Source organism: Biomphalaria glabrata, chromosome 2, assembly GCF_947242115.1.
Source record: "Biomphalaria glabrata chromosome 2, xgBioGlab47.1, whole genome shotgun sequence".
Classification (NCBI taxonomy): Eukaryota; Metazoa; Mollusca; class Gastropoda; family Planorbidae; genus Biomphalaria; species Biomphalaria glabrata.
Genome location: NC_074712.1, coordinates 42,833,592 through 42,852,166, shown reverse-complemented (window position 1 = coordinate 42,852,166; position 18,575 = coordinate 42,833,592). Strand labels below are relative to the sequence as shown.

The window sequence follows — 18,575 nt, the reverse complement described above, 5'->3', positions numbered from 1 at the left end:
ACTTTACAGTACTTCTACATCCCTGTACTTTTATATCACTTTACTGCTACATCACTGTACTTTATTGTACTCCTACACCAATGTACTACTATACCACTGTACTTTACATTACTTCTACGTCATTGTACTTTTATATCACTCTACTGCTACATTAATGTACTTTATTGTACTCCTACATCAATGTACTACTACACAACTGTATTTTACAGTACTTCTACATCATTGTACATTTATATCACTCTACTGCTACATTATTTTTTGTTCTGTATAGTTAGAGATATTTAAAACATACAGATCTTCTTCTAGAAGGAGCATCTGTAAATTATAAAACGCACGGAAAGGTTGCCTTATTTCGTTTTGTCAAACTTTATAGAGTATAGCTTTCGTTTATTTGATATATTCATTATTTAATATTGTTGAAAAAAAAAGGTAATATTTAAAGATGCCTGATTTAATTAAATTTAAAATAAATTGAGTTTAAGAGCAGTTTAGTTTTGCATAAAGCTTTCACTGGTTCTATATACTGTAGAGATTTGAAAACACATTTTTTAAAATGAGTAAAATAGAAATAAACAATCAAAAAAAAAAAAAAGATCCTTAAAAAAAGAAGCTTATCTAAGGGGAAGAACTCGCACATACAACTATCTCTCAATAATGTACAAGTAATTCATTCAATATCAAACAATATAATTAATAACCAATAATTAATTAACTTAAGTTTTTTTTTAAATTCATTCATGATTTGTTAAATACATTAAATAATTATTTAATGTTTCAGCTTCACCTGAGAATGGGTGTGGGAAAAATAATGAGTACAATTGTCTACGAGACAAAACCCTATATATTTAGCCATATATGTAAATACTGACGGATTAATTTCCCTTTTTGGTATCAAAGAAAATAATTAATTACCAGTAATTAATCGACTAATTGGTTCTTTTTAAAAATTGATTCATGCATTGTCTTTTCCAATGAATTATTGTGCAAAGTTTCAACTTGATCAGAATCGGAAGTGGGATGAACTAACGTGTACAAAATGTGTACCTGACGTTGATACAAACTTTGTAAATAAAAGAAAATCCAAATACTTTTAACATCATAAACTAGAACAAAATCAAGTCAACATCACGTTTCACAAGTCTGGTGTAGTAAGCCAGCATCTCTTTACCTGGCAAGGGCTGTGCTTTATCTTGCTAGATCTATCTGGGTAAACACGAAGATTCTATTCTTTCCAATAAAGGTAAACATTAAGTTGACTTACCAACAGATGAGATTCATCTTCCGCCTGCCTGACACTAAGCTGGTCACGTGGCCCGGTCAAACCGATAAAGATGGCCGCATTGATGAGCACCACCGCCGTCACTAGTAACCACAAGAACCACTTCCATCTTCTCCGAGCGTATGTCCAGTAGCCCATGGTTCAAATCAGCTCATTCTCAGATAGAGCGTTTATTTGCTGGGCTACCCGTGACCAGGCACAGTATGGAAAGGGCATCAGCAGATGTATATTCGTTAATAATGAGAAGTTCTCTTACGATAATATAATAATCAGTCCCTGATTTATGATCACTAACTTATCTCCCTTACGCTTGATACATCCTTGCATTGTTGGTAATCCTGGCCTCAGTAATTGATTCGCTCAATGCATCAATCAATCAAAGTGAATATTTTTTAAATATATAAGTTCAACATAACAGTGCTGTAGATATAACCATGATATTATAGATTTACTGGATCAGTCAAAGATTTGTGTTCTAAAGTAGACTCGCATTGATTGTCTCTGCAGATTCTTCGTTCATTCTACCTGGAAAAGAAAAAGAAATGGCATTAAAACTAGAAAGAAGCTAGAAAATAAGAACATGTAAGGAGTAGGCCTACATTTGAAGCTTCTCACGTGAGTCAGAAATGAATTTCACAGTCGCTCTGTCAATCATTTTCCCCATACAGTTTTTTTTAGACAGTGAAATATTTATGTAAAAAAAAAACACTTATTAAAAATGAGAAAAAAGAGATGCCAAGACTAGCCTGATAACGGGGGGGGGGGGGTACTCGGGTACGGATACGTTCTGATAGGGTAACACAAAAATGCACTTTTAGATAATAATCCATGGTTATACGCCTTTTCGGAGAGTACCCCAAGAAAGTTAATTGTGGCGCTTGACTCCATTCAAGAAGATGGCTGCCTGGTCGTGCGGTTTGTGCGCTGGACTGTCGTTCGGATTTATCGACGGTCGAGGGTTCAAACCCTGCCCGCTCCCATCCCCCGTCGTCCTGCGGGAGGTTTGAGCTAGGAAGTAAACTATCTTCAACCCTGAAGGAACATCCGAAACATGTAAAACATTTTACAAGATATTAACGCATAACAGAAACATTTCTATGAAACATCTACAGTACACCATGGCTGCCAGGTCGTGCGATTTGCGCGCTGGACTGTTGTTTACCGATGGTCCCGGGTTCAAACCTTGACCTCTTCCATCCCCCGTCGTCCTGAGGGAGGTTTGGCCTAGGAAGTAAACTATCTTCAACTCTGAAGGAACATCCGAAACATGTCAAACAAACAAAAGAATTCAAATCAATGTAACATTCTTGCAATTTTTTTTTCAACTCTACATTGAAGCAATAAACAACATGCTAATAAAAGAATTGATAATAAACACAACCTTTAAAACTCCGACACACACACACCCACCCTTCAAATCTCTGACACACACAGATAACTCAAATCTCAGACACACACAAAACTCAAATATCTCAGACACACACAAAACTCAAATATCTCAGACACATACAAAACTAAAATTTCTGACACTGTCACACACATACACAACTCAAATCTCTGACACTGTCACACACATACACAACTCAAATCTCTGACACTGTCACACACATACACAGCTCAAATCTCTGACACACATAGCTTAAATCTATTCTGAAAGTAATAAAATATTGCTTTTTTTTATATAAGAAAAAAATCAATGCATTTGATCTGAGTAGACACTAATAGGAATTCAAAATTAGCCAGCCATCGTGTTGCAGACATTAGTGTCTCAATAATTTGTGATGCTATCAAAGGATTAAAAAGCTAAGTCAATCTAGCTCGTAAATATCAATCGGATTGGAAAATATGATCTTTATAAAGTAGAAAGCTAAATAAGATTAAGGTCTGTTCAAGTGGTATCGAGTAGGCTATTATTTAAAAAAAGGGAATTAAGGTTATACATTATGTTTATATTGTAATAGAGACACAATATCTATTACAGATGAATGAGAACTTGAGTTAAACCTAAATTACAGATATCCCAAGACACAAATAAACTGATCTGAAGAGAGATACTTTATTACAAACTTCCGGTGTCAGAGGTCGACCCAGTTCACCCACATCAACAGAAAGTGCACTTCGCAACGGAAGGCAATTAATATGAAAGAAACACTGTGGAGTCCTGTCCTCCACTCTGGGCACCTGTGTTTGCAACATCTTAGCTGGGCTCCCGTGTATGTATGTATTATCTCAGAGTACGTGGCATATATTTAACCAGAAGTCTGGACAGAATAAAACAGCAGGTGTGATCTCCGTGTTGAGCGGTAGTAACACACTTCTAATTGCAATCTATGTGCATCACTGAATACATGCATTTTTAACAACGTTGAAACGTATACTGTCCTGCTGGTGCCTGGTAATCCCCAACGCTAAGTAGACAATAAGTAACATATAAAAGACAATTATAACGCTGGTGACTTTTGGGTAAAAGCGATTTTTTCGCACTTAATACATAATGAATGGTAGCGCATGTATTAATCCACTCAAAAGTAAACAAAATTCTAGTTTGGTGATCCAGATCCAGACATGGTAACATTAAAAGACAGTAGTCTAGACTAGAATACTGGATCTAGAAATAGGATAATAGTAGATTCTAGTTTGGTGATAAGCCTATAGACCCAGACGACACCATGATGCCGTAGTGCAAAGACGTGTTTTTATTTGACATATTTATTTTATTGTCCGTTAGCGGTATATATTTCATTATTGATTTAATTCCAATTGATTTATTTTCCTCTCAAGTTGAATTAGTCTACTATATTGTACTAACAGTTATGTTGTGTTCACATTATTCAAGTGACTGCAGGTTTAATAAAACAACAACAACAAATAACTTACATCGACACGTACAAGTCTCAACTTTCAAAAGGTTGAACAGCCCCTGACTAACAGCCCCCTGACTAACAGCTCCTGACTAACAGCCCCTGATAACAGCTTCCTGGCTGTTTACAAATATGTAAAACTATAGGCCCCCTACTTACTTAAGGCCAACATAAACACCCTCCTCCCTTTTTTTTATCACGTGACATTTGCCAGTTGTAAGAATATCCACGTGTCCGATGTGAAAGTCTGCGGCGTACTATGAAGCTACTGGAACTAGCACAAACATACACAAGAACTTCACCGAGCAAGCTTGGTCAACACTTGCTAGCATACGATACAACCTCCCCATCATCTTACTCGCCAGTGAGTTGTATCCGCTCTGTTAAGGAATTCTGGGCCGCGCACTGACCTATTAAGACCGTGACTAAACAGATCCGACATGCTTTTTTTCTCTCCTCTCTTATTTTTTCCCCCTCACAATGTCTGGAAATGCGCTTAGCACCTTCTTTTATTTCCAGCCTCCTTCCAATCTCACCCCCCCCTTTCCTCACCGCACGGCTACTGCATGCGTGTGGCCAAGCACTCAAACTCAGCAATGAGCAGAAAGAACCTATTTAAAATAGGGGGTGCAAAAGAACCTCTTTCAAAATAGGGTTTGACGTTGTGACAACAATTTGACCATCCCTCCATGAAGATATTAATGTAACTGAGTATGTATTGACCTATTTCTTCCGCCCACACTGTCCCAATAAATTAATACTATAGTTTATTGGTATGAAAAAACGAAAGGGAAGAAGGCGCCACAATTACTTAGGCCTATTCCAATTTGTTTATGGTGTCTGGTTAAAATACAAGGGCAGATAAACCTGGCAGGCGGAAGGGAGATAACAACGAAACGAACTTGACAGGATACACTGTTAATGCCCCCTGTTATATTTCATTGCGGAAGGTTGGAAGATTCAAACACACAGCTGCGGTCTCAGAATCTTTCATGAAAAAGCAGAAGTGAGACACACGGAAATATCTCTACACGTTTTTTTTATCTTCTACGACCTTTCTTTAGAAAAAATATATACCCCCCCCCCCTTCAAATTTACGTTTGATTTGGTGGAGGAAGTTGGAAATGATGGAAGAGAAACAGCAACGAGGCTATTTCTGTGCAGACGACTTTCTGTGCAGACGACTCTCTGTGTTCAGTTCAGAAACAGAATATGCGGATACTATTCAGAAATGTGTACAAATAAAACAAGCACATACAACTGAAATGATAGGCATCCTCTCTTATTTGGGATCCCCCCCAACTCTAGAAAACATAAAGAAACTAGGACAAATACAAAATAGAGCAGTGAGATTTTATAACAAACGAATATTCAAATTTGATTAGAGCAAAACCATTAGTAAACTCACTAAACTTTGAGGCAAAAAGAATAAGTAAATAGCTATAATACATAAAACATTGAAGTATAATTTACAAATAGAAAACCATAACCTAATGAAATACTCAGAAAGAAACAAAAATAGAGGAACATTTCCTTATTCAATACGCTAGAATAAATTCGTACAAGTGCTCCTTCTTCCCTAGTACCATTACAGAATGGAATGGATTGCCTGAATCAGCCAGGAAAACCAACGACTTAGCAGAGTTTAAGTCATTGATTAGATTGACACATGAAATGCGTAGGACATCTTCTATTTTGAAGTAACGTCTGTAATATATAAGATAAACCGATGTGGAAAAGTGTTTATATAAACAGGCCATGGATTAGGTGAGTACAAGTAAGATTAAAATTGATTTTTTTTATTTTTGTTATAAAACTAAAATTTTAAAAAATCATTTAAAATAATGCAAAGTAATAATAACAATAATGATAAATTAATACATTAATACATTCATATGAAACAAAAAAGATAAGCAAAACTTTAACGGATCTATTTAATGCTATAGTTTTACCATACAATTAACTATGTATATTACAGCTAGGACTACGTAGTCATGTGAACTACTTCACTCCACCCTATCGTAGGACATTTCAGTCAAATACAATTTAGAAGTAATGTGAGTTTTGTTCAAATATTTCAAAGTAAGCCAGAAAGACTTTAACAATAATGTTCGACTACTAACTGTACCTGTATATGGGTTATAATTTAAAAAAAAAACACATTTATGTACAAGCTTAAAAAGATGATGCGTTGTCAAGGGTACAAAATGCGTAAATGCACACACATATACGCACAGAGTTGCGTTTCTTGTTCTCATGTGAACAAGGGGAACAAAAACTTGTTATTCGGGAAATGTGGGGACACATCAAAGACATCGGGGGATTACCGAAACCAAAAATGAAACCTGATCTTCAGCGGCTTCTCGTCAAAACCAAACGACTTGTCACAGATGTTACCGGCCCTGTCCCGTGTACATAAAAGCAACCAACATGAACCCGGGAAGACTCAAAAGGTTTCCGACTTGGCATTTCATCTTTGCTGTTGTTGTTGGTGTAGTGTAGGTGGCGTGCTAACGATTACCACCGGTCTATTTTTAGCGAGGATTTGCACTCCTGTGACATCGCAGTTAAACCGCACCGCCTGGCTGCAATGATTCTACTTTTTGTTTGCCTGAAATCTAGTTTACTGCAATGGCTCACTATATTTTTGTTTGCCTGCCAACATGATTAGAGTTGAAACAACAACATACTTGGCTTAACAACGACCAAACACTAATAATTGTTCCAATCCATCTTTTTGATGTGATGCGCATTAATCTAAAAGTCATTATAGAGTTAGAGTGTTTGTTTTATATCAAACTAGAACTCGAAATGTTTAAAAATGAAAAATGAAAGTAGGCACTTACTAATTTGACTATTAAAACTAAAAAATAATATTTGAAAAAAAAAACCACCATTCCTACTAAATGTTCAAATAGTAAACTAAACATTCATATTTTATTTTTCATTGAGTAAACCAACTGCATGCGAGATATAACAACTAATGTCTTGAACTTTTGTTAGTCTATCTCCATTATATCAATCAATGCAAAACTTCTCCATAATATGTCAACTTTGTATCCTGTCCTTTTTTTTTATTTAACACGCATTTGCAACATTCCATTCACACCACGCTGCTTCCAACTTATGACCCAACTTTTTCTCAGCCATGAAGAGAGTATAAGCTAATAGTATGAATTAAAAAAAATATTGGCCTGAGATAAAAGTCATGTCTTGTTGTTTAGGTTTTAACAAAAAGTATTGGCCTGAGATAAAAGTCATGTCTTGTTGTTTAGGTTTTAACAAAAAGTATTGGCCTGAGATAAAAGTCATCTTGTTGTTTAGGTTTTAACAAAAAGTATTGGCCTGAGATAAAAGTCATGTCTTGTTGTTTAGGTTTTAACAAAAAGTATTGGCCTGAGATAAAAGTCATGTCTTGTTGTTTAGGTTTTAACAAAAAATATTGGCCTGAGATAAAAGTCATGTCTTGTTGTTTAGGTTTTAACAAAAAGTATTGGCCTGAGATAAAAGTCATGTCTTGTTGTTTAGGTTTTAACAAAAAGTATTGGCCTGAGATAAAAGTCATGTCTTGTTGTTTAGGTTTTAACAAAAAGTATTGGCCTGAGATAAAAGTCATGTCTTGTTGTTTAGGTTTTAACAAAAAGTATTGGCCTGAGATAAAAGTCATGTCTTGTTGTTTAGGTTTTAACAAAAAATATTGGCCTGAGATAAAAGTCATGTCTTGTTGTTTAGGTTTTAACAAAAAGTATTGGCCTGAGATAAAAGTCATGTCTTGTTGTTTAGGTTTTAACAAAAAGTATTGGCCTGAGATAAAAGTCATGTCTTGTTGTTTAGGTTTTAACAAAAAGTATTGGCCTGAGATAAAAGTCATGTCTTGTTGTTTAGGTTTTAACAAAAAGTATTGGCCTGAGATAAAAGTCATGTCTTGTTGTTTAGGTTTTAACAAAAAGTATTGGCCTGAGATAAAAGTCATGTCTTGTTGTTTAGGTTTTAACAAAAAGTATTGGCCTGAGATAAAAGTCATGTCTTGTTGTTTAGGTTTTAACAAAAAGTATTGGCCTGAGATAAAAGTCATGTCTTGTTGTTTAGGTTTTAACAAAAAGTATTGGCCTGAGATAAAAGTCATGTCTTGTTGTTTAGGTTTTAACAAAAAATATTGGCCTGAGATAAAAGTCATGTCTTGTTTAGGTTTTAACAAAAAATATTGGCCTGAGATAAAAGTCATGTCTTGTTGTTTAGGTTTTAACAAAAAATATTGGCCTGAGATAAAAGTCATGTCTTGTTGTTTAGGTTTTAACAAAAAATATTGGCCTGAGATAAAAGTCATGTCTTGTTGTTTAGGTTTTAACAAAAAATATTGGCCTGAGATAAAAGTCATGTCTTGTTGTTTAGGTTTTAACAAAAAGTATTGGCCTGAGATAAAAGTCATCTTGTTGTTTAGGTTTTAACAAAAAGTATTGGCCTGAGATAAAAGTCATGTCTTGTTGTTTAGGTTTTAACAAAAAGTATTGGCCTGAGATAAAAGTCATGTCTTGTTGTTTAGGTTTTAACAAAAAATATTGTCCTGAGATAAAAGTCATGTCTTGTTGTTTAGGTTTTAACAAAAAATATTGGCCTGAGATAAAAGTCATGTCTTGTTGTTTAGGTTTTAACAAAAAGTATTGGCCTGAGATAAAAGTCATGTCTTGTTGTTTAGGTTTTAACAAAAAGTATTGGCCTGAGATAAAAGTCATGTCTTGTTGTTTAGGTTTTAACAAAAAATATTGGCCTGAGATAAAAGTCATGTCTTGTTGTTTAGGTTTTAACAAAAAGTATTGGCCTGAGATAAAAGTCATGTCTTGTTGTTTAGGTTTTAACAAAAAGTATTGGCCTGAGATAAAAGTCATGTCTTGTTGTTTAGGTTTTAACAAAAAGTATTGGCCTGAGATAAAAGTCATGTCTTGTTGTTTAGGTTTTAACAAAAAGTATTGGCCTGAGATAAAAGTCATGTCTTGTTGTTTAGGTTTTAACAAAAAGTATTGGCCTGAGATAAAAGTCATGTCTTGTTGTTTAGGTTTTAACAAAAAGTATTGGCCTGAGATAAAAGTCATGTCTTGTTGTTTAGGTTTTAACAAAAAGTATTGGCCTGAGATAAAAGTCATGTCTTGTTGTTTAGGTTTTAACAAAAAATATTGGCCTGAGATAAAAGTCATGTCTTGTTGTTTAGGTTTTAACAAAAAATATTGGCCTGAGATAAAAGTCATGTCTTGTTGTTTAGGTTTTAACAAAAAATATTGGCCTGAGATAAAAGTCATGTCTTGTTGTTTAGGTTTTAACAAAAAGTATTGGCCTGAGATAAAAGTCATGTCTTGTTGTTTAGGTTTTAACAAAAAGTATTGGCCTGAGATAAAAGTCATGTCTTGTTGTTTAGGTTTTAACAAAAAGTATTGGCCTGAGATAAAAGTCATGTCTTGTTGTTTAGGTTTTAACAAAAAATATTGGCCTGAGATAAAAGTCATGTCTTGTTGTTTAGGTTTTAACAAAAAATATTGGCCTGAGATAAAAGTCATGTCTTGTTGTTTAGGTTTTAACAAAAAGTACTGGCCTGAGATAAAAGTCATGTCTTGTTGTTTAGGTTTTAACAAAAAGTATTGGCCTGAGATAAAAGTCATGTCTTGTTGTTTAGGTTTTAACAAAAAATATTGGCCTGAGATAAAAGTCATGTCTTGTTGTTTAGGTTTTAACAAAAAGTATTGGCCTGAGATAAAAGTCATGTCTTGTTGTTTAGGTTTTAACAAAAAGTATTGGCCTGAGATAAAAGTCATGTCTTGTTGTTTAGGTTTTAACAAAAAGTATTGGCCTGAGATAAAAGTCATGTCTTGTTGTTTAGGTTTTAACAAAAAGTATTGGCCTGAGATAAAAGTCATGTCTTGTTGTTTAGGTTTTAACAAAAAGTATTGGCCTGAGATAAAAGTCATGTCTTGTTGTTTAGGTTTTAACAAAAAGTAGCACAACATTTTATGCGTTTTGTATAATTTTTGTATTGACTTCAAAAAAAAAAAAAGGGGGGGGGGGAGGGAATCTGGGTAAAGGTTTCGTGCTGCCTTTAAGCGTTCAGCAAACACAACACAGCCCCAGCCGGTATTCAAACTCAAGCTCACCCCTTGAAAGGCAGACAAGCGACTTTAGCCACTCAGTCAGACAATAAAGAAAAACAAAAAACCACGAAAACAGGTGTTTGGTTAGAAAGACAACTAGTGTAGCATCATCTCTGTCTGGTTCAAGATACAGTGACTGAGTAGGCTGTTAAAGGTAATTGCTAAAGGTAATGCTATGTTAAAGGACTTTCTAGTCATGTGCACTACTGCTCTCCACCATTTCACCACGGGCTGATGATATCCTTGATAGTTATATGCATATGTTGTTTGATTTTGCAGGCCTTATTACACATGTAACCTATTCTCTACATTTTCTTTGCCTTTTTAAGTTTCTTTCTTGGATTTCTCTCGCCGTTCACTTTGATGCCTTGCCCCGATCTTAATTTGTGTGTTCTGTATATGTTTGATACACCTCTTGTTACATAGCTTATGGATGGATTGCATCAGTGCTTTAACTATTGAAAGTGTAAAAAAACAAATTGTTGCTATAATGTAGTCATTAAAAATGCGTTTGTTTTTTTTGTGAGACAAAATAAGCTGGTCTTTGTATGGGCCACGCAGTAAACAAGCCGCCTCAGTGTTTATCTGTCTGGTTCAAATCCTGAAATTGAAGCTACTGATTTCACAGTGGTTTTCACCATTAACACACCCGGCCTTTTTTTAAAAAGTGTAACCCATTCTTATTGTTCTCCAACAGAGTTCTCTCCCTTTATTAATTAATTATGCAAAATATATAAATGCACATATACACACGTATAATTAATGTAAGTTTCCATTCTGGACGCGGATGGTCTTCCGAACGGGTCGGGACGCCTACAATTGTTTAACCTTGTTAACCTCAAAGTCTACATCGCTATTTAAAGTATAATAATAGAAACGGCTTAGAAAATTCTCTGCTCAGGAAGACAAAAAAAAAAAGGCTCGATTGTTCCACAGGAAACTTTAAAACTCCAAGTCCCACGGGGACACATTTAACAAGGTCGTCTATACAATTAGTGGAGACACCAATACTAGAGAAAACAAAACTAGTCTGTCAAGTACTGCTGGTAGTGACCCTTGACCAAAGGTGTTGGACTGTAACACAAAGGTGACAGGCTGTAGAAAAAGGTGATGTAAACAAGGGTGATAGGCTGTAGAAAAAGGTGATGAAAACAAGGGTGAGAAAAATAAGCTAAACATTTATATTTTATTTCTCATTAAAAATACAGAGAGAAAAATTGGTGTAGATTGGGGTTCGAACTCTGGAGCCCGTGGTATTCTTGTTATTAACAAGTTGATTTCCCCATACAATAAATACCCAAACATAAATATGCAAATGTAAATTTATAAATAACATTAAAAAATGACTATTTTTCTCTGAAACTTATTTACACATAACGTAATTTTTTTGAGTTTAAAAATCAATCAAATGAACTTTCTGAAATTTTAATAAAATATTTTGTCACGCTCCCGAGTTTCAGCTCGATAGGATAATAAAAAGTTGTCCAAAGAAATGGTTCAAACTTTGTGTTGTTTACTTTATTATTGGCTGTGACGAAAGTATGAGCTAATAGAAGGAATCAAAAAATAAAAATAACTAACAAACAAAGTGAGTGTCACTTTTTAAAATGGCAGAACTACTTTTTTTTAGCCGGGAGACGTCGAGTAGAAACGTTTAGTATTAGTATGTGTGAATAGAAGAGCTCCACTGCGCATAGATACAAACACAGTTCACAGTTCTAATACTTCATTTGACACCACCATTGAAAGTTTCTTTAGCAAATACTTCCGCTGAAAGGCAAAGTGCGTGTCAGTATAATTCTGTCACTTCTCAGGACCTAATGTGATAGTGTCAACGCTGTAATAGCTCCTGTGCTTCATTTAATAGTTTTAGAGAAAAAGAGTTTCAATTCGACATAAGTAAGTACAGAAATCTTGAATCTTAATCATTGCCTATTCAGCTAAAACATATAGGATTATAGACTTCATCTCAACTAGAGAGAGAAAAGACAAATTATTGTAGTATAGGGATATCCATATATGAGAATGTGTTTGATTATATGGAAGGAATGGTGATAACAAGGTACTAGAAGTGCGGGTGTTACAAACGACATAAAACAGATAATAAAATGCATAATGCGATACATGAACAGGCTGTCTACAACAAATAAACGAACAAGCGATTTCGATTCTTTGGTAATATAAACTATACTATGCAAACTTACAAAGGAACAGTTAGTGAAGATGAAGTTTGATAGCGAGCAAGACTTGTGGGAAGACATCGATCACAAAAGGAAAGAGATCTTTAAACTAAAATAATCAATGAAATACGAGACAAGTTGTTTTTCAATAGGCAGCTAAAAGTTAAATACATTTCTTCTCATCTTTGACATTTCCATCCACTATCTTTAGGAGAGAAAGCAAGAACAATGATTGAAATATAATACTGATTAAATATAGATATTTCATTTTTAATATTTATTTATATCGTGCGCTGTATGCTCACAATAAATACATACACTCATACAAAGTTACAGGATCACAGACTTATAAGTATTGCACATGATACGTGATAAGTTTATAACGAAAGAAATACCGTGAATAACAGTACACAAATCTTGTGCCCCATCGGTCAAACAGACTAAGGGATAGGGAAAGGGGCAAGAAGCATTGTACCTGCTATTGCAGAGAGAGCTTGGACGTAATTCCATTATGTACAAGTTTCAATCATGTGGCACCATTTGATGAACACTTATGAAGTTCCTTGGTCCAATGCGGCGCTAACTCGCTCATACATGCCATTACGTAGACGAAGTACTACAAAGAAAGAAAAATAGAGAGGGACAGAGAGAGAGAGAGAGGGACAGAGAGGGGCAGTAAGGGATAGAGAGGGACAGAGAGAGAGAGAGGGACAGAGAGAGAGAGAGAGAGGGACAGAGAGAGAGGGGCAGTAAGGGATAGAGAGGGACAGAGAGAGAGAGAGAGAGGAAAAAAGAGGGGTAGTAAGGGATAGAGAGGGACAGAGAGAGAGAGAGAGATGGACAGAGAGGGGCAGTAAGGGATAGAGAGGGACAGAGAGAGAGAGAGGGACAGAGAGAGAGAGAGAGAGAGGGACAGAGAGAGAGAGGGGCAGTAAGGGATAGAGAGGGACAGAGAGAGAGAGAGAGATGAAAAAAGAGGGGTAGTAAGGGATAGAGAGGGACAGAGAGAGAGAGAGAGGGACAGAGAGAGAGAGAGGGACAGAGAGGGGCAGTAAGGGATAGAGAGGGACAGAGAGAGAGAGAGAGATGGACAGAGAGGGGCAGTAAGGGATAGAGAGGGACAGAGAGAGAGAGAGAGGGACAGAGAGGGGCAGTAAGGGATAGAGAGAGACAGAGAGAGAGAGGAAAAGAGAGGGGCAGTAAGGGATAGAGAGGGACAGAGAGAGAGAGAGAGAGAGAGAGGGGCAGTAAGGGATAGAGAGGGACAGAGAGAGAGAGAGAGAGAAGACAGTAAAGGATGGTCGTCTCTGTTGCTGAAGTGGTGAAAGATTCTTATTGCGAATTGCAATCATTTCTTTATTTTGTATGCTTGTGATTAAATAAGATTGTATTAACAACAAAAAGTGTTTACAGAAAGTCGAAGAGGCTCAAGAAGAAATAGAACGAACTTTCGATTAAACCATCCCCCCCCCCCCTTCCCTAAGGCGCCGCCGCAGTCAATTAAATCTTATTTAAGTCAAGTCTAGTCCGGCCAGCCAGATAGCCAACTAATCCAGTCTGTTACAAAATGGAGACAGACACAAGTGGGTGGATGCGATATTGAGACGACAGTGTCAGAAGTGATACGTAGGAGTCTGTTTACAATGACAAGTCTTGCACTGGATGCGTGGGAGAGAGTGTTGCAATGACAATTACACAATCTTATTAAAACTAATATAGCATAAGTTTTTTTTTTTTTTTTAAAGTCCTCAACAAAGCCGAAGAACAAAAGCAACGAAAATATCAGCTATCGGAGATAACATGAAATATATATATATCAGTCTATAGTCTATATTGCTTGATGTGTTGATGCCAATTTTCTTAGTAAAGGAACACCTTTTTTTTTGGTGAGAATGATACAATAGTGCCTACCATATGTAGGCTAGTAGCTGCTTCCACATATAAATCATCACTTCTATTATCGGGTTCAGAAACCTTGACCACTGAACTTGTGCACCACAGAAAACGAACACTGGATCTCGTTCCTGGACCAGGCCTTTGGGTAGTCAGAGACCAATTGTTGATATGTAATAATAATAATAATTATAGCTTGTATATAGCTGTACTTTCATGCTTATAGCATGCTCAGAACGCTATGGTCCAATCTCATTTGTGGACCAGTGGGAGGGAGGGGGTATCTGGGAGAAGGTAACCAAGCCAAGCCAAGTTTAAGCGTACTTACCCTCTCGACCACGCTTCATTAGATCTGTGAAATAATATGAGTACTGATTAGTGAAGTAGATATATGGCTGTTAGGTTATACAAGGGAACTCACCCAGAAAGATTCTTCAAGGCAAATCTATCAGCCCACCCCAAAGTAAGACAACAGAAGAGAATCTGAACAGATGTAACGTGAATCCAAAAATAGAACCGACAGCAACGACTGCACATTTATAACTGCATCCTATAACATCGCTTCTCAACATACGCAGCGGTTCTCAACATAGATCTTACGCAGCGGTTCTCAGCATAGGTCTAACGACAACTTCATAGGGTCAGCAAAAGAGCCTAGGAAACAAAAATTGATGGTTTTAGGTATCAAGAGAGGTCACTCTTATCTTTGTGTTCGTCAGAGTGATGAGAATATCCCTGGGATTCCAAGAAAACTTTTCAAATGCAAATAGTTTTGACAGGCAGGAATCTATTATGAGAGCCAGTAACAGGTGTTATAAGTAACTATGTAATGGAACGGCCGCTTGAAAGTATATACGAAAATATAGTGTGTGTGTGTGTGTGTGACGATACGAAACTTGCATGCAAAAGTTCATTTGAGTTTTTCCCAGCAAATCGTGGAAAACTTTTATTTTTAACTTAAACAATTATTTTCTTGTCCACCCTTAACTAATTTCTTTTAGAATTTATCTCCCCTCGCACTGTTTCTCACGGGACGAATCTCGAAGTAAAATATTAACTAGCTTCTCTAGGGCTAACTTTTAATTTTTGACCGCTGTACAGGTGTCCAGCACACAATAGCCGCGGCACCAGCGCTACAAGCAGCGGCTTAATAACTTTTCACACCTATTCCCCCCCCCCTCCGCAGAATACGCATCGCTCTAAGAATGGCGTTGCACTCGGGCTGGACATATTCGCCTTAGTCCCTACTCTCACGGTACAGGCCATCAATCGGTCATGACGAGAAAATCACCTAGCTTTCGTCCCCACCCGTTAAACGAAATGCCCCAACTATATATAGAGAGAGACCAAAGCATTCTAAGTTAGGCCCCTTAGAATTCATTCAGTCTCCTCTGTTAGGAAGTTTATTAGTGAGGTTTCATTAGGGGCAAACGGCCTGGTTGCTACACACGATTGCTACACCCGAATGCTATAGCTACCTTCGATGAAGTCCAGTAGGGAATCGGCGCCGGAGGCGCCATTATCCCGTTGATGGTTAGAAAGGCTTTTATCCAACCACCAGGCCTGGACATGGGGTTCTTCACCCCTGTCCTGTCTGAGGGCACCCAACGGTAGGCGGCCATATTGGTTGACTGACTGGTAAAACCGGGCCGTGCCGTGTACACAGCGCACCGTCCCCGAATCTTAAGTCACCCGCTATAAGTGTCAGGGACAGCGCTAACTGCGGGGAGCTTGTCTCATATTCCTATACTGTAACCGCCACTATTCCGTGCAAGGGCCGTGGAAACATCCAGAGGTGGATCTGGACAGGCTAAGAGAACGAGTAGCGAACCAGGCCTTCTAGCAGGTCTCCCTGGGTGAGCTTTTGTTTTTTTTTATCTCACTCGGGGTGGGGATGGAACAAGTAACCTGCAACCCAGTCCAAAAAGTCCGCCACGCCGTTCCACAAAGGGGGTCGTCATCAGTTCCGGATTGCTGGATTGGCTATAGCTACCAGATCTCCACCCAAAGCTGTAACCGGAGCAGACCACACCAGATTACCCCCCCCCCCAATTATATACCTATTAGCAAGAAGGCATTGCCTACTGTCCTCGGCCTTAACATATTGCCCAGTGTCCACAGTGCCTTATACTGCCCAGTATCATCTGCCCAGTACCCGGCCCAAACTGTCCACTGCCCAATAGCTAGTGCCTAATGCCGACTGATTAGAGCAACCTTCGCTACAGAAGATAAACTGGTGTTGAGTTAGCACGGCTCTCTACGAGCTAGAGATCTTAGCTGAGAGATCGTCCCACTACAACTTAGTCTGCAGCACCAACCCTATCTACTCTAAACAGGCAGCGGCCTTACCCTAGAGCCAGATTGCCTACAGCATAGAGACTATCCTGAGCCGACGTCCTAAGACAGAGCCGGATGAATCATCCTTCTGAGTGCCAGTCCTTCGACCGCCAGAAGACGACCCACGACCCACGGGCTAGCAGCTAAGAAAATAAGTAGCCAGACATAGGAACATTCTTCTCTTCCAATCACTCACCAATTAGCAATCCATGATGAGCAGTTATGTTAGATATTAGCACCTTCATTTAATTTCTCGATAATAATTTTATTTGATCATTTATCTTTTGTAAACCTTCATTTATTAAATTATATTTATTTATAAACTTATAATATTGGTCTGTTCTTACTGTTAGTTGCGGTGTGCCTGTACAAAATCTTATATGTGAGCGGGATAAAATTTCCCCTAGACTTAAATAAACAAGCCCAATATTTACTAATTAAACATCTCGTCACAGTGTGTATGTATTGGCTAATGTAACCATGAGTAAGACTATCGTAGACGAGTTTATAAAGGTTAGTTGAAGTCGTAACAACAGACGCAAAGAGCAATGAGTTAATGTGTAACCACAAAAGGGGGTAAGGTTTAATGTATAGCCACAAAAGGGGGTAAGAGTTAATGTGTAACCACAAAGGGCCAAGAGTTAATGTAGTTTCTGAACATATCTTATACCAAGACAGACATCGTTGTAATAGTCAGTCTATACAGTCAATGAAACTTTATTATCATCAGCTTATTCGTCTAAAATGCAATTTATTTTGTTTATGATTTCAACTTCTTTCAACGTTTGGAGGTGTAATCTTTCCCCTGTGGATTGAGTTAGAAAGAGATAAACTTCATCCAGACTTAATAGTACGATGTCCCTTCAGTGTATAGTTAAAAATCCTCAAGTGTGTGCTGTTGTATTTAGAGATACTACTATAACTAAGCACATCCTGTAACGCCCAAATAACCCTACAATCTAGAATAGTCTAGATCAGAGGTTCTCAAACTTTTTTTTAACCCGAGGACCCCTTTAAACAGTCAAATCCTGCCAATGGACCACTAAGTGAAAAAGCTACATGAATGCATAATACAGATGTTATAAGTGTAATAAAAAATAAACTTCAAATTTCCTGGTTCAAAAATTGGTTTAATTTTTTTCGTAATAAGCTGCTCTTGTGTTAGTAAGGATTCATCTGTGATTGGAATCTAAGGTTATCCACGCGCAAAAGAGTTCAACACCCAGTTGGGACTATCTAAGTGAAGGTCCTCAAATCTTTGGATTAGGTCGTCATAAGCTAGCACGTAATAAACATATTCAACAGAATTGAGGGGCGGGTTGATTAGTATTAAAATTATAAGATCGTATACACAGGTTTTAAGCGAAGAAATTTCCTGCGGACCACCTACAGCCATCACGCGGACCCCTGAGGATCCGATGATCACAGTTTGAGAACCATTGGTCAAGATCAATGTTAGTAAGTATCCAATTACACCAACATTAGCAATACAGCCAACTATAATTTTCACAACTCAGAAAAAAAAAAGCCTAACGTATAATTTGCGGCGAAGTTATTTTTTGGCCACCACGTTTTTTTTTAAAGATAATAAAATAGATTCTTACTCAGGAGAATTGATTTAGGTCGTGACACCTACAGTAATTAGTGACGATAAAAAATAGGTATGGAGTGGTGATAATTATAGTCCTTTGTAAGTCATCACATCACACGTCTGCCTCGCAGAATAAAGCTAATCTTAATAATATCAAGGAAGTTTAAAAAAACAACTAAAACCACTTTAATTTGGACCTAAGTTTAGGCTGAATTAAATAATATGGTTTTAAAACTAACGTGTTATTGTTGTTATGTGTTCTATGTTGTTAATGCATCGAAGTAATGGGCAGTTATT

The 18,575-nt window shown here is 37.0% G+C and overlaps 1 protein-coding gene across 3 annotated transcripts in view; it reads right to left on the bottom strand.

Annotated features, from left to right (window-relative positions):
* LOC106060870 (extracellular serine/threonine protein CG31145-like) overlaps positions 1 to 18,575 on the bottom strand; it is a 70,712-nt gene that overhangs the window by 21,752 nt on the left and 30,385 nt on the right. The window contains exons 2-3 of one of the 3 annotated variants that reach the window (XM_056020697.1): positions 14,679 to 14,702; positions 1,262 to 1,804 (exon numbers count right to left, since the gene is read on the bottom strand). In XM_056020697.1, coding sequence (XP_055876672.1) covers positions 1,262 to 1,417 — 156 coding nt within the window. In that variant the 5' untranslated portion in view covers positions 1,418 to 1,804; positions 14,679 to 14,702. Of the gene's footprint in view, positions 1 to 1,261; positions 1,805 to 4,156; positions 4,667 to 14,678; positions 14,703 to 18,575 lie in introns of those variants that run through there. The other 2 variants (XM_013218897.2, XM_013218895.2) reach the window with 2 other exon arrangements.